This window comes from Macrobrachium nipponense, chromosome 29 (genome assembly GCF_015104395.2).
Source record: "Macrobrachium nipponense isolate FS-2020 chromosome 29, ASM1510439v2, whole genome shotgun sequence".
Lineage (NCBI taxonomy): Eukaryota > Metazoa > Arthropoda > Malacostraca > Decapoda > Palaemonidae > Macrobrachium > Macrobrachium nipponense.
Window position 1 is genome coordinate 12,711,356 of NC_061092.1, and position 15,758 is coordinate 12,727,113.

The window sequence follows — 15,758 nt, forward strand, 5'->3', positions numbered from 1 at the left end:
CCTCTGTATTTCCTGAAGGATTAAGCATATATCAGTTAAATAGATGGACCTCATCAGGCACACTGTAGGCATTGTAGAAGAGTGTTTGCGGTGTCCCTTCGCTTCACAGTGCGCCCACATTTTATTTAGCCTTTCGCTTTATTTCCATTTTCTCTTCCTATCTTGTCTTCCTATTAAACGGCTCTTGACTGTTAATTACATTCTTAGTGCAGCTTTGTAGTATTTTTTATTTATTTATTTTTTTTTACCCAGTTCCATTTCTAGATCCTTATATTCCATCCCCTGTATTTGCTGGATCTCGTTCATCTGTTCATCTTGCTGTGCAACTACTCCTTCTCCTCCCTCTTTTCTCTGTCTTGAGTACTGAATGGCAGCATGTGCCCCAGTGCTTGGCTTTATAGCCTAAAATATAGGCGAGCTTTGCGTCACTCCGTCATTACCATTCTTGTCTTGACCGGGCTTTATGGCATCAGTCATGGCCGTGTTCATAAAAAAAAATTGGGTGGTTTGTTTTGGTTTATTCACTGCCTTTTGCTGCTTGTTGCTGTAGATTAATCACTTGCATAATTGTTTCATGTGTTATTTGCATCTCGTGCCCGCAGACTTATCTTTGAAGTTTTATATTCAAATATCTTTTATAATTTATATATTCAAAATATTTCTATCTCGGGCCGTTAAGATAAAGGGCATACTATTTCAAGTTTTGAGAGAGAGAGAGAGAGAGAGAGAGAGAGAGAGAGAGAGAGAGAGAGAGAGATTATTTCGTACTGGATGTCATCAGGAACTAACCTCGAGACTGTTAGCTATAACAGTAACGTAGCTGGGTTTCCAGACCTCACGTTTGAAATTCTAATTTTCTCATCTAAGCTCTTTGTTAAATTGATATCTTCATTTGTCATTATTTGCGTTACATCAGTACCTGTGTAATTGATCCTCATTTTTTTTTATCCTCGTTTATGTTTTTTTACCTGTGTATTTGATCCTTTCTTTTTCCTTCTTTTTTTTGACTTGTGCATTTGATCCTTTTTTTTTTTTTTTTTTTTTTTTTTTTGTTATTTTTTTTTTTTTTTAGAATAAATGTAAGCCACGAAACTTAGTGGACTGAGGACTGACGTAAGATGATGTCATTTTAGCTGCAAATTTTTAGGGTACTCCAACGGTAGTTTAAAGACAGCGAGCATCAGAAAGATCTGAATCTCAAAAATAAATGCTTTCTGTCCTTTCTCTACGTATTCTAGTGGTTAGTGGAAAGTTAATCTACCTGCGATTCCGTACCATTTTCATACTTGAGACCTGGATATTTCTACTAAGCGCCACTAAGGGATTACGCCTACTTGCTTGTTTGTTAAATTCGTGCGGCGTAACTTGGCAATGTACCTCGCAACTTGAGCATGTATTACTTTTATAAAATGCGGAATATTCTTTATTTTAGTATTATTGATACTATTGTTTACTACGATCCATCGTTGGCTTCTTTCGGGAATAATGTAGATGGTAAATTTCTGTTTTTATCATTATTACTGAATTTTTTATCTATTTATTTATTTATTTATTTATTTATTTATTTATTTATTTATTTATTACTCTTCATTATACATATTCTGTTGTTTACTACGATGCATCGTTGGCTTCCTTCGGGAATAATGTCCCAAGGGCCCGATTGAATATTGTAATGGTTAAGACATTTTGTCATTAAATTACCTTTAATTTTTCATTTATTTCAACTTTGAATTTATTTATTTATTTATTTATTTATTTATTTATTACTGTTCATCCCATAGGTTACACTTGGAACTTACGTCATCATGGGACTAAAGTAGATTCACATCAACCGTGCATATGATGTCTAGGCCAGTCCCTTACGACGCTTCTGATTGGCTGTTGAAAGCCAATCACAGGGCTGGAAACTTACAGTCTCTCGAGAGAGTTCACATAGGAAGGATGTATGTTCCACCTCTCCTGAGGCAAAAGTAACCCTCAGGAGAGGTAGAGCATACATCCTGCCCATGTGAACTCTCGAGAGAAACTGAGAGTTTCCAGCCCTGTGACTTGGGTTATCAACAACCAATCAGGAGCGTCGTAAGGGACTGGCGTAGACATCAGATGCACGGTTGATGGGTATCTACTATAGCTCCTTATAGGTATACTGAGTACGCAATCTAAAGGAAAAGAATATTGGAAGATACGCGAAAAATACAACTTTTGAAAGTTTTCGGATTAGGAATCCAGTTGTCTTATCTGAGACGTGTATATTTCCTAGGAGGGCAGGAAAGAAATTTAAGGACCCCAGCCTCAGGGAGGTGGGAGACCCAATCCCAAGGGATCACAGGAGTTGGCGAAAAAGAACTTTAATGGGGTCTGCCCTTAGGAGATGATAAACAGGCTTCCAAAGGGTTGCAAAAGTTGGAAAACGGCTGAATTTTTTATTAAGTAAGGCAACAAAAATTTAACTGACTGACTGACTGTTTGGTTCGCCTTCTCAGAATAAGTGGGAAAAGGGTTTAAAAAAACTGGTTTTACTGATAAGTTTTTATCGTTGATGATGACCTTTGTTGTTGTGACGCCAGATCAATTACTTTTAAATCAATCGCTGTCACATTGTACAACTAAAACTTTTAAGAACAGAGAGCTCCTTAAGGGGGAAGTGCTGTCAGCACACCTCATGCGGCACACTGTAGGCATTACTTCAGGTTCTTTGCATCGTCCCTTCGGCCCCTAGTTGCAACCCCTTTCATTTCTTTTACTGAATTTCTTTTATATTCTCATTCTTCCATTTTACTTTCCACCCTCTCATAACACTTGTTTCAACATTATTCAAGGCTGGATGAACTCATAGGTCCCAGCGCTTTGCCTTTGGCCTAAATGTTTTTTATTTCAGTTCCAATTCCCGAGCAAAAGAAAAAAAAAAATTAAAGGATATCGAAAGCTTAATGTAGGTTGTATGTTTATTACTAGGAGCATTTAGCAGATTAAAAATCTCAGTCAATAGACACGAATTAAAGGAGACACGCTAAACAGATTCACCTACGGTTGTGCGAGCGCGCACGCGCGCAATAGAGAGAGAGAGGGGCGCGTTTCCACTTTTCTTGGATTAGCTCTTGAGATACCCATCCAACCTCTTATTGTTATGTTTTTTTTATATATATATTTTTTTTTTGTACAAAAATCTTAGAAAGCTTATCGTAAGCGATTGAAAAGTCCTTTGCTATATATGTTATTTTACATTTTGGTTTAAAAACATTATAAATGACGGTTTATGAAGTCAGTCAGTAGCCCGTCGGTGCAGCGTTAGCTGCTTGGTCAGCAGAAATCAATCACAGATAACTTTTCTTTTCCTCCTTTCAAGTATTTTTTTTCTCAGATTTATTCGTTATTATTCTAATAGCATTATTGTTAATAGTGTTATTATTATTACCATTATTATTATTATTATTAGCTTGCCATGTATCGTAAGTGTTTGAATTTAAGATGCAACAGCTGAGGCGTCTGAGAATCTTGGTCCCATTTATGTATGTATTAGTACTGATTTATTTATTTTTATTTGGGTATCTATATTTGTTTGATTTATTCATTTATTCATTTTAGAGACAGGACCTTAGAAGACTCTCGGAAACTCTCAGCTTGACACGTTTCAATCCCGACGTTAGCAATATATTATATGTATATAAGCCAGTACTGTGGGTATTATCATCTGTCCACGTTAATGTGAAGCCTGTTTACAATATTATTATCATAATGATAATCTTCATAGTCACCATTAGTGTTATGCAGACTTCAGTATTGCAAGCTAAATACTGGAATAAATTGATCCTTGGAAAAAAATGATTTGTTTAGAAAGAGAAAAATAAGTAAAAAAGGGGTTTTTGTTTTTTTGTTTTTTTTTTTTTTCTTTTTTTTTCAAACTGCTTCGGCGATGCTGTGGTTTAAGAAGCTGGAGATTGCTTTCAGAAGAGATATCACACTAAGATTGCTTATATTCAGCTGCATGTTCTATCCTCGTCTTGTTTATCTTTTTTTTTTTTTATCCTAAAGGAAGCTAAATCTCTTTAATAAGTGTTTAGGCTTCGAACTCACTACAGCATGACTCACACTACAAGGCGAACTCCTTTTTAATAGTATTATTATTATTATTATTTTTTTTTTTTTTTACAGAATCACAAGATAATTTTGATATCACTCTGGGTTCATTGCAGTTTTGATATATGTTCCTTATCACATTTCCATATGACGTACACAGACGCACGGACACACACACATACACATAATACATATGCAAATGTGAATGTGGAAGTATGTATATGTATTCAATATTGAATCTTTTTAACGTAGGTTCAAACTTTGCTCGACAGATTATTTTGAAACTTGATGAAAAGAAGTAGCAAACACAGTTGTATTTCAGAACACGTTGATAATTAATGATTCAGTCATTTATTTACGAATAGCACACCAGTTTTTACAGTCGAGTCCTTCCATACTTTCTGCGTTCAGCGTTTTACGAATTAATCCATACAAACCTTCGTCAGGAATTTTTTTAGGAATTTTGTGAATTTTGTGAATGGTACACGGCAGTCATTTCCATCTGTGACTAAATTTTCTTGAAGTCATTTTTCAAGTGAAGTGAGGCAAACGACCATTGATCGATTCACGTTGTACGACACATGAAGGACTCAAGACAACTGGAAGGTAGAACGTTATTTTTTTCACCCTAATTTTCCCGTTAGTTTTCTTTCCACGCTACAGAAAGTGGTACACAGCGAAAGAGTACTTCATGGCGTAATGTCTCTGCACCCAACCCAATTCGCAAAGAAATGTTTGATTATCATATCGGCACTGAAACATCCTCCCCAGATGGGAGAATGTTTATCACCAATGATTTTACCATAGGAAAACCATATCGTCTTGTAACCGATGTATTTTCTCCTCTCTTTGTTTTTTCTCGCAATGAAATGCTGATTAGCAGCAAAAGAGATAACTTTGTGAGAAGCTGGTACCTAGAATACTACTTGCACTATGATAAGACACATGTTGGTTGGCATTGAAAACAGAGCCCAATGAGAAACAGACAAAGGGGTCGACCTTGACTGTAGCGTAGTAGGCGATTACAAGTGCAGCTGACTTCAGCCTGACGGAAGCAGAGGCGATTCTGGACGCAGCCTGATTGCAGCGAGGGAGATGTTTTTTTTTTTTTTTTAAGCGTAGCCACTGGCTGCAGACGAAGCGCTTCCGGGCCCAACTGATTCCAGCGTTGGCGATTCCAGGCGCTGCCTGACCGCAGAAGAGGCGACTCCAGCCATATAGCCGGACTGCAGTGGAGTTGGTTCCAGGCCGCAAAGAAGGAGATTCCAGGCGCAGCTCCATAGTTTTAAATCATCGTTATCACTTCGTGGTAGTTTTTCAGTGCAGTTTGTATCCTAAGAGTCTCTTTTTATGTCATTGATGCAATAACTTCTATGAGAAGCATTAGTCCAACAATATGTAAACAACAGGAAAACATACGAGTCTAAACGAGGATACTCTTCATTACAAAATAATTCCATTATAGCAAAAATAAATATTTATATCATCATCTCCGCAAATCAAAGAAACTGGCTTTTGTAGATCGGAAAGTAAATGATTGCTTACTGGCAAAAGATCGTTATACTACAGAAATTTAAGATCAAATATGAACGTTGATGAAAGTTATACATTAAGTACGAATATTCTGAGGACACAAATGCTAAAAGAGGGAAAAGCATATTGAAATGTATATTACTTTGTGAAACGTATTCAGGATTCCATAATATCTTCATTGCAGCTGTCTTATTACCCTCACTCAAAAAATGAAAAAAAAATGGTTGAATTGTGACATGATCTGTCATAGCCACGATGTAATTGTTTGTAAAAACATGAGCCATTGCGTAATTATCTCAAAACAATAATGACGCATTTGAGCCAGCACACGTCACAGCTTGCGTGTCGCTGCCATTGGAGAGAGAGAGAGAGATTGACGTCAACTCGAAGCGAAAGACAAAATTTAAAGGTACCTGGTTTCACGTTCGATCCCTGGCAGAAGTAGAGGAAAAAATATGAGGACCATTTCAATCTGTTAACTATATATAGCTCGTCAAGATCACGTTTAAGGAACTGATGCTGTACAAAGCTAATTTATTTATTATGTAGCAGAATTTCAGCTGTACTGCATATGTAATTAGCAAGAATATATACGAGAAAAGATGGATGTAGAATTATGAGATAATACGAGCGTCTTAGAGTTATTATTTCTGGAAATCAGAAAGATATATATATTTATATATTTATATTATATCTATGTATATATAACTATATTTATTCAGGCACATCAATGCATTCCATGGCCACAGTATGATCAATCCAAATGTTCCTATTGAAGGGAAATTTCGTATCAAATTTGTTTTTAATCGCTGATCGAGAATTCCTTTCCAAGAGCTGGGTTTGGGAATGACGACACAATTACAGGTCTCTTTAGGTTCCTTTTTCTCCAATTGCTTTTAGTATGACTTTGTTGACTTTTACTGATTTTGGTGTTGACTTTTACTAATTTTGGCTACTGGGATGCTTTAAGAATCGTTTCAAGCAACTGTTACCTTATCTCCATCACCCACCAGAGTGGGTCCATTGAGTTGTTTTTTTATTTTTTTTTCTCTTGCCATCAGGCGTGGGCAAGTTAAGGACTCCGAGTTACCGTCCATATTGAGCGTTTCCTATCTGTTGAGGCCATCCCGTTTGGCTTTGCCATGTTCTCACCTGCACAATTAAAAATCAGTCATATCACGAAGCCTTTACGCACTCTTTATATACGAAATGAATTGAATGATTAAACATGAAAACTGTAATATTTCGATATTTGCTGTACGGCATGCAACTATTGTACGTGCTTTGCTAAAAGTACCTTCGAAAAAAATAAATTTTTTTTTAGTATATAGACGATAAATATGTTACAGTATATGATCTTTGTGATGTCACACTTGTGAATAATTTTTATTTGTATATTTTAACGCAATGATAAAAAAAAGGGCCCACTTTATTGTGGCTTATTTTCAAGTCTGTCTTTAACGATAAACCATAGCCGTTGGTCACGCTCCTAATTAATACGTATTTTTGCAGAATGTTTCGTCGGTCATAACATTTCTTTTATAGTTCATTTCACGATGAATTTTGCCACACAATCACTGATTCCGCCGTGAATTACATCTGGCTTGCATTTCCATTAAAAAAAAAGTCACCTGAACTGATGATCTGGAAGATACTTTTCTCTGTAATGCTATTGATTATCGTCTTGTATATTTCATTCATTGTTTAATGTTATTATCTCTCCCTCCCTCTCTCTCTCTCTTCGTTTCTTTCTCGGTTTCCATAGTAGTCTTTATAAAACGTTTTTCTTCTCCCGTTTAGTCTCTTGAGAGTCTCTCTCTACACACACACAAACACACAAACACACAATGCGGCTGCTGCGTACAGTTGCGTCGTGAGGGAGCGCGTTCCGTGTGGTGGTGACGTAAGGAACGCAGCCTACAGGTTGTTGTGATACTTATAATGGTGGTGGTGGTGGTTTTCCCTGCCACGGCGCGGCTCCAACGGTGCCTGCGAGACGGGCGGGGGTGCGTGGGCCTTCAGGGGCGGGGGCGCCAATTTCACCTGGTGGGCGAGTTTTTGAGGGGGCGGAGCTAACATGTGAGCAGGGGGCGGAGGGGCTAGACTGTGAGCAGGAGGGGGGGGAGCCAAGGATTGGCCTGCCGGCACCCTGTAGGACGTGGGCGGGATGTAATCCTGCTGGATGGATGTCGGGGTGTCCGGCGAGGATCTCACTATGACTAGGCTGGATCTGCGGCGCCCTGGGCCGCTCTTGTCCGTCCTCTCGTCGTGGAGGAGTTGCTGCGGGGGGAGGGGGCAGGAGAGGTCGTTAGTGGGTCGAAGACAGAGAGTGTTTCATTATTTATTTAATAAATGCTGAATGTTATTCTTTGCTTGGGTCAGGATATAGAAAACCCATAAGGAATCAGAATCCTTCTTTGCTACAGTTTAAAAGAATGAGAATAATTGTTATTCTTTGCTAGGATTAGTATATTCAGAATCATGGGGTATCAGAATCCTTCTTTACTACAGCTGAAAAGAATGAGAATAATTTTATTCTTTGCTAAGATTAGGATCATAAGAATCACAAGGAATCAGAATCAATCCTTTCTACAGTTCAAAAAGAATGAGAATGATGTTATTCTTTGCTAAGATTAGGATAATGAGAATCACAAGGAATCAGAATCCTTTGCTACAGTTCAAAAGAATGAGAATAATGTTATTCTTTGCTAAGATTAGGATAATGAGAATCACAAGGAATCAGAATCCTTTGCTACAGTTCAAAAGAATGAGAATAATTAGTAATTTAAAACACGACCTTTGAAGAGGGCTAGAATATTATAGGAAAAAAAAATATAAAGTAGAAATCAAAACAAAGAATCATTCCCCACTTTAGGCTACAAATAAAGTTCGAACGAATAGAAGAAAATTAAATTTCTTTCTTTGGGTTAGGATTTTGAAAATCTATTTGCTACAGCTCAGAAGAATGAGGATAATGTTATTTTTTGCTAGGATTACTATATTTAGAATCGTGGGGTATCAGAATCCTCCTTTGTTATACAGTTCACGAGAGTGAGAATCATACTGTACCAAAATGCGAAGCTTTAAGAACCCTACTTTGCCTCAGTTTAGGTAGAATCATATCTAACTACTGCCCAAGGAACTCATAAAGTCATGCACCGCGACGACCCTAGTCAGAATTACACACACACACAAAATGAATGAATTACCTTCTCGTAGTAAGAATCAACGATGGAGACGCAGTACGTCATGATAACGCAGACGACGTAGCTGGAGATGTCAGGAGGGTTCGTGTAGCTCCCGTCCATCAGAGCGACGATCAAGGTGAAGAGGTTGTACCCGACGGTGTAGAAAAACCAGATGGACAGCTGCCAGGACACGCACTGAAAGGCAATGTAGTTTCGTTAATGGCGACGTTTTATGACGTTGATATGACTTGGGATTATTCGGTGGGCTAATGTTCTCGTCAGTGAATGTTTGCAGGTGTTTTTGTCTGTTGGTGAGTGGCTGCGTTGGGACTAATTTTTTGTTTGTGCTTAAGAAATTTACGGGGTGGATTGACGAGAGATTGGATAAGCAATTAATACACCAGAAATTTAAAGGGTAGATTGACAAGAAAGGTTGGATTAGAATTGAATACACTAGGTCAGCAAAAGTCGCTGAAGTGTCAAAAAAGAAAGAAAGAAAAATCGAGAGTCAAGATTGAAATCGTCCGAGGACCTAATGAGAGGATATGATGAGCAACATTTTCCAGGTTTTCCAGGAGAGATCATGGAAATGGAATTGCAGGAAACACGAAGGAGAGGACGGTCTGAAAGATGATGGAGAAGCTGCATTCGATAAGACACGAGAGACAGACGCATAGATAGACGAAGGGAAGACAGAGAGACAGACGCATAGACGGAGGGAAGACAGAGAGACAGACGCATAGACGGAGGGAAGACTGAGAGACACACGCATAGATAGACGAAGGGAAGACACTGTAAAGCACGACGTCCCCGATTATACGAAATTTGTCTACTACATTATTCGTATTGAATTCGTACATTCATCAGTTGAATTAATCTGCGGAAGAGGCCATGTCATCTAATTGTTAAACTGTCGAGCTGAAAGATTTTATTTATTATTAGAGGGTCATTCTCCCTTAAATGAAAATGCATCTGAAGGACTCTATAGCAGTGGTATCGGTTTTTATCCCTTTGGTTATCGTCATGTATTTTAACGCTGTTGATTGCGTTGTGACGTTATATAAACCATGAATACCACCATCCTCTTTCTGTGGGTTCCCTCACTCTTAAGTTTGCGCTTAGTTTGTTTCTGTGACCTCAGATCTCATTTGAATGCTATTCGATATCAGCTTTAAAGAAGAGAATGTAGCAGAGTAAACGGGAGATCGGTCTGTAAACAGGGTTAGGTGCTGAGTCGTACGAGACGATACAATATCTCAAACATTTGGCCCCATAGAGGGGTAGTGCCATCAGTACACCTCATGCGTTGCACTGTAGGCATTACTTAAGGTTCTTTGCAGCGTGCCTTCGGCCCCTAGCTGCAACCCCTTTCGTTCCTTTTACTGTACCTCCTTTCATATTCTCTTTCTTCCATCTTACTTTCCATCCTTTCGTAACAATTGGTTCATAGTGCAACTGCTTTGAGGGTTTCCTCCTGTTACACCTTTTTACTGTCAATTTCCGTTTCCGCGCTGAATGACCTTATAGGTCCCAGTGCTTGGCCTTTGGTCTAAATTGTATATTCAGTTCAATTCAATTCAATTCAATTCAATTCAGTTCAAACATTCGGGTCACGTCACATGAAAGCGAAGGCATTACAAAAGATTTCATATTGCTGGTAATAATTTTACCAGTTGGTTTTACCTGACATATTTACTTAACAATAGACATACTTACAAACAGTTATGAATATAAATACTCACAGAAGTACTCATAAGTACCGACAGATATACTTACATATAAAATGGCGAAGATTAGAAGAATGCCTACGAGTGTATAAAGGGCAGATGCCACTACAAGTGCCCATAACAGTCCTTGACCTGTGGGTGAGAGCATTCATGCATAAACAGTTTCTTAAAAAAAATAAGAACATGTAAAAAACACAGGATTTTTTATTATATATATTTACATTTTTGTATAAAGGCACGTAGTGAGTTACGACACACAATACAGACGTTTTGATATTTTGTATTCCGCTCTGTGTAAAAAGAATTAATCACATGATATTTTATTACTAGTGTTCAAAACCTTTAGCCAAGATTCAGTTCTGTAGCAACCCAACATTAGATATTATTTTCTTCTCATATGTAATTGCCAACAAGTTACAATGTTACAGGCAACTGCTAATTTTTATGCTCAATACGTTCACTTTTGTATGCATTCATTTCAAATGGGGGCGTGACCCTGGCAGTTGCAACGCCCAGATAACTTACAATCAATCAGTCTTCAGGGCATAGGTCAGGTCTTTGTGGCCTGGTAGTTTTAAATTTAGCTGACATTATGCCAGCTTTAGCTGACCTTATGCCAGCACGGGATCTTGCTCATAGAGCAGCCCGTAATGCCCTGATAACCAAACTCTAAATAGAAGAAGAAAAGAAGAATATATGGGGATGGGGGGGGGGGGGGGGCGTTGTTTAGGAGGATGAGATGTGTGGGGTGGGGTGGAGTCTGTTTCCCAACAAATTCAAAAACAAATACTTTACCTTGGGCAGCGCATCTGACGCGCGGTCCCCGCGTTCTGTTGCTCGCTGGCGCGCTCGAGCTACTGACGGAGGGAGGCTCGAAAGAGTCAGCCACGGCGGCGATAGACGCCGAGGACGAGGCCGCAAGTAACGCAGAAGTACCGTTAGCGCTCGGCGACGGAGATGTGGAGGATGAAGGCAGAGCCAGCAACGGCACGACGGAAGAAGAAGATGAGTGCGACGGTGATTGGACCCTCTTGCCCACGGCGTCGTCGTCCACGCCCTGCGGAGAGGCCCTCGGCGTTTCCGGGGGAACGGAGGCTGCCGTGGAGGAGGCGACTACTACTCCTCCTCCTTCTCCTCCATGCCCTTCCTCGAGCTCGAGTTCTAAAGCTAACGGGGATGCTTGCTGAGCGGAGATTCTTGAGCTGCTCCTCGTGGGGGAGGAGGAGGTCTCCGGCGAGGAGGAGGAGGAGGAGGGAGTGCCGCTTGACTCGACCACTTCTTCCTCTGTCTTCTCCTCCTCCTCCTCCTCCTCTTGGGCGTCATCCTGATATACCTCTTCGTAGGAATCGTTACTGTACCGCCCCGATATGGCCAAGAAGCCGAAGGGGCATCGCGGGGAGTCGAAGGTGTAGGTGGAGGAGGACGAGTCGTCCATGGAGGAGTTGATCTCGACCGAGGATTGGTAGTTGAGGGACGTTTGGTAGGATTGATAGGTTTCCACCAACACCCAGGAGAAGATCAGCGTCTGGACAAGGCTTACCAGCTGAAAGAGAGTTGGAGAATATGAATTCCGATGTTGCAGTTGATTCGAGCTTACATAATCTTATAGATATATATACTACAATTAGTCATATCACATTTCCGTGTTTCATATACATATATCAAGCTACAATGTCCTTTAATATCTAATTCGCTCTACCTCGGAATTAATATATTTTCATATTATGCTTAACCGAAGGGGAATTTTTTTTCTCGATATTAGACTTGCCTGGACCCGGGCGCGAACCCGTGGAGCCTTTCAAATCCAGGAACTAAAAGCTTCACTGACGTTCCTGGATTTGAAAGGCTCCATGGGTTCGCGCCCGGGTCCAGGCAAGTCTATTATCGAGAAAAAAATTCCCCTTCGGTTAAGCATATATGGAAATATATTAATTCCGAGGTAGAGCGAATTAGATATTAAAGGACATTGTAGCTTGATATATGTATACTACAGATATCATGCATTCCTTAAACACGTTACTTCCTAGTCGAAATAAATGGTAATGTACGAACAAAAACAATCGTATGGCCTCATAATTGATATTTTTCGTGTTTATAAAAACTCTGATGGCAGCATTACACAATACACACGCGGTTATGAATTAGATATATTTAAAATATTTACAACATTTGTCAAGGGGTGTGTATGGGTCAACATAAATGTAAATACACATTACTGGATAACAAGTACTCTAGCAATTACTTGTTCACCTCTTGTGAAAATGTCATTGCTTTGTATACGGACAAACTGTCATTCACTTTACTTTTCAAAACTTCATTCAAAGGAAACTTCTTTCCTAAACTGAAGTAAAAAGCGAAAGAGAATTCTACATTATGATTGTTTGTATAATATGTATGGAATCACCATGTAGTATCCTACAGCAGTTAGGTTTTTTATTTTGATAATGTTAAGGATTACAAAAGGAAACTAATAAGGTAGCTTCAGCCTAAGGTGGCACAGACTAGTGTCAAAATTACGTCGAATTTGAAGGGGTTCTGAGGAATGGTCGAATTTCGTGAGTCCAGAAAATTAGAAGTGCAAGTAATGTTGAAGTTGTTTTTTTTCTCTTTCTTTTTTTAAAGAAAATAGGTTACATTTTTATGCGTCAGTCCATTGCGATCTGGTTCATAAATATAAACCGTGGTTTGCTCAACATTTCGGCATAAACCTAAAAATATAAAGAAGTCTGGTGAATTGGAAGTTCATCCGGTATTCATTTTTCGTCGAAAATTGTCTTGGAATTACGTCACCCGCAGCCATCAGAATCCGAAGGTTTTGACATTTGCATGACTGCGAATGACGTCACTGGAATCTGAAAATGGGCTGGAATTTTCATGACACGTATGTGGCATGACTAAGCAGAGATCGGAAATGGCGAGCAGGAATGACGTGTCAGTGGCCAATAAAACATTAAAATGAAATGAATTTAAAAATAAGTTTTAAAAAACACTACAATACAAGGTAGCCAATGGTGTTGCTGTAATAATCGGTAGTGCAGATATGAAATAAGATAATAATGAGAATATTAGAAAAATTCGGTGTCATCGACCAATAAAACGTATAGTGATTAAAACACCATACCCTACAAGATTACCAGCGAATTTATTGTAGTAATTATTACCGAAAATATATAAAATAAAGCAAAACAACAGGAAAAATGAGGTGTCATTGACCCGCAAGACATTAAATGATTAAAAGTAACACACACTCCCACATTACAAGATTACCATGACTTCATCATAACGGAAAATATGAAACGAATGTAAAAAAAAAAACATTAGAAATCAACTAAAAATGCAGGTCGTACTGACGCTATTTTAATTAGCCTACATTTCAGTTTTAACCCGGAACGTCACTCCCGAAATGAAAGGGAACTCCACGTGCCACGCCACTGCTATGTGTGACCGTAATGCATGCATGCCAGCGGTCATTAAGTTTAAAAGTATGGAAAGAAGTCACTTATATTTTTCCCGGCACTCAGAGAAGAGTATAGTACCAAAACTATTCGACTCCTCCTCACAATAAAAAAGTAAAAAAAAGGAGGCGCTCTCTCTCTCTCTCTCTCTCTCTCTCTCTCCTCTCTCTCTCTCTCTCTCTCTCTCTCTCTCTCTCTTTTCTACTTTTCCCGGCACCGAGGGAAGAATATATTGCCAAAACTATTCAGCTCCACAAAAAAAAGTGGCTCTCTCTCTCTCTCTCTCTCTCTCTCTCTCTCTCTCTCTCTCTCTTAGAGGCTTGTTCACCTGTTTTGTTTTAATCCTTACAATGCCTGTTTTTTTTCCTCCCAGTGTCACAGGGCCATGCACGGGACGTGAGCCACACCCATTCCAAAACAACTCCTGGCTGTTCTTTTTCTTTCTTCTGCGTGCTTATGGCGATGATGGCTCTCTCTCTCTCTCTCTCTCTCTCTCTCTCTCTCTCTCTCTCTCTCTCTCTGTCAGTAAGACCAATACTTTTATCGTATTTATACGGACGGAATTTGTCGTATCCTGAGCTGCGGTTTGATTGACTTTTAAAAAAATTGTGATGACTTTAAGAGATTGACTTTTAAAAAATTGCGATAACTTTAAGATATTGACTTTTAAAAAATTGTGATGACTTGAAGAGAATGACTTTTAAAAAATTGTGACGGCTTTAAGAGATTGACTTTTTAAGAATTGTGACGGCTTTAAGAGATTGACTTTTAAAAATTGTGATGACTTTAAGAGATTGACTTTTAAAAAAAATTGTGATGACTTTAGGAGGTTGACTTTTAAAAAATTGTGATGACTTTAAGAGATTGATTTTTAAAAGATTACGATGACTAAGAGATTGACTTTTACAACATTGTGATGACTTCGAGAGATTGACTTTTAGAAAAAATTGTGATGACTTTAAGAGGTTGACTTTTACAAAATTGTGATGACTTAAAGAGGTTGACTTTTATAAAATTGTGATGACTTTAAGAGGTTGACTTTTACAAAATTGTGATGACTTAAAGAGGTTGACTTTTACAAAATTGTGATGACTTAAAGAGGTTGACTTTCACAAAATTGTGATTGACTTAAAGAGGTTTACTTTTTAAAAATTGTGATGACTTAAAGAGGTTGACTTTTAAAAAATTGTGATGACTTAAAGAGATTGACTTTTAAAAAATTGTGATGACTTAAAGAGGTTGACTTTTACAAAATTGTGATGACTTAAAGAGGTTGACTTTTACAAAATTGTGATGACTTAAAGAGGTTGACTTTTACAAAATTGTAATGACTTTTAGAGACTGACTTTTACAAATTTGTGATGACTTCAAGAGGTCGACTTTTACAAAATTGTGATGATTTTGAGAGATTGATTTTTAAAAACTTGTGATGACTTTAAGAGATTGACTTTTAAAAAATTGTGATGACTCTAAGAGATTGACTTTTAAAAAACCGCGATGACTTTAAAAAGAAAACTCTTGTTCTACCCCGGGAAAGTCTTGGTTGACAACATTTTGGAAAATTCGAGAGGTTAACAACGTTCTGATGAAAGGGTGGATTATGAACCTTCTGCTACAGTAGATAATTGGATTCATAAAAATCAACTTGAACCCACTTTAATCCCAGTCACTGACTGCCTATAGCGCCTCAGTGGCGTGATCGGTATGGTCTTGGCCTGCCACCTCGGTGGCATTGAGTTCAATTCTCGGGCATTCCATTGAGGTGTGAGAGATGTGTA

The 15,758-nt window shown here is 38.6% G+C and overlaps 1 protein-coding gene and 1 long non-coding RNA gene across 2 annotated transcripts in view; one reads left to right on the forward strand and one right to left on the reverse strand.

Moving 5' to 3' along the window:
* Nucleotides 1-15,758, forward strand: part of LOC135206131 (uncharacterized) — a 171,366-nt gene that overhangs the window by 8,722 nt on the left and 146,886 nt on the right. The window lies entirely within an intron of this gene.
* The window catches only part of LOC135206130 (uncharacterized), a 124,099-nt gene continuing 114,979 nt past the window's right edge, over nucleotides 6,639-15,758 (reverse strand). Inside the window, exons 3-6 of the mRNA XM_064237380.1 lie at nucleotides 11,321-12,068; nucleotides 10,575-10,657; nucleotides 8,820-8,993; nucleotides 6,639-7,890 (exon numbers count right to left, since the gene is read on the reverse strand). Coding sequence (XP_064093450.1) covers nucleotides 7,528-7,890; nucleotides 8,820-8,993; nucleotides 10,575-10,657; nucleotides 11,321-12,068 — 1,368 coding nt within the window. The 3' untranslated portion in view covers nucleotides 6,639-7,527. The remainder of the gene's footprint in view (nucleotides 7,891-8,819; nucleotides 8,994-10,574; nucleotides 10,658-11,320; nucleotides 12,069-15,758) is intronic.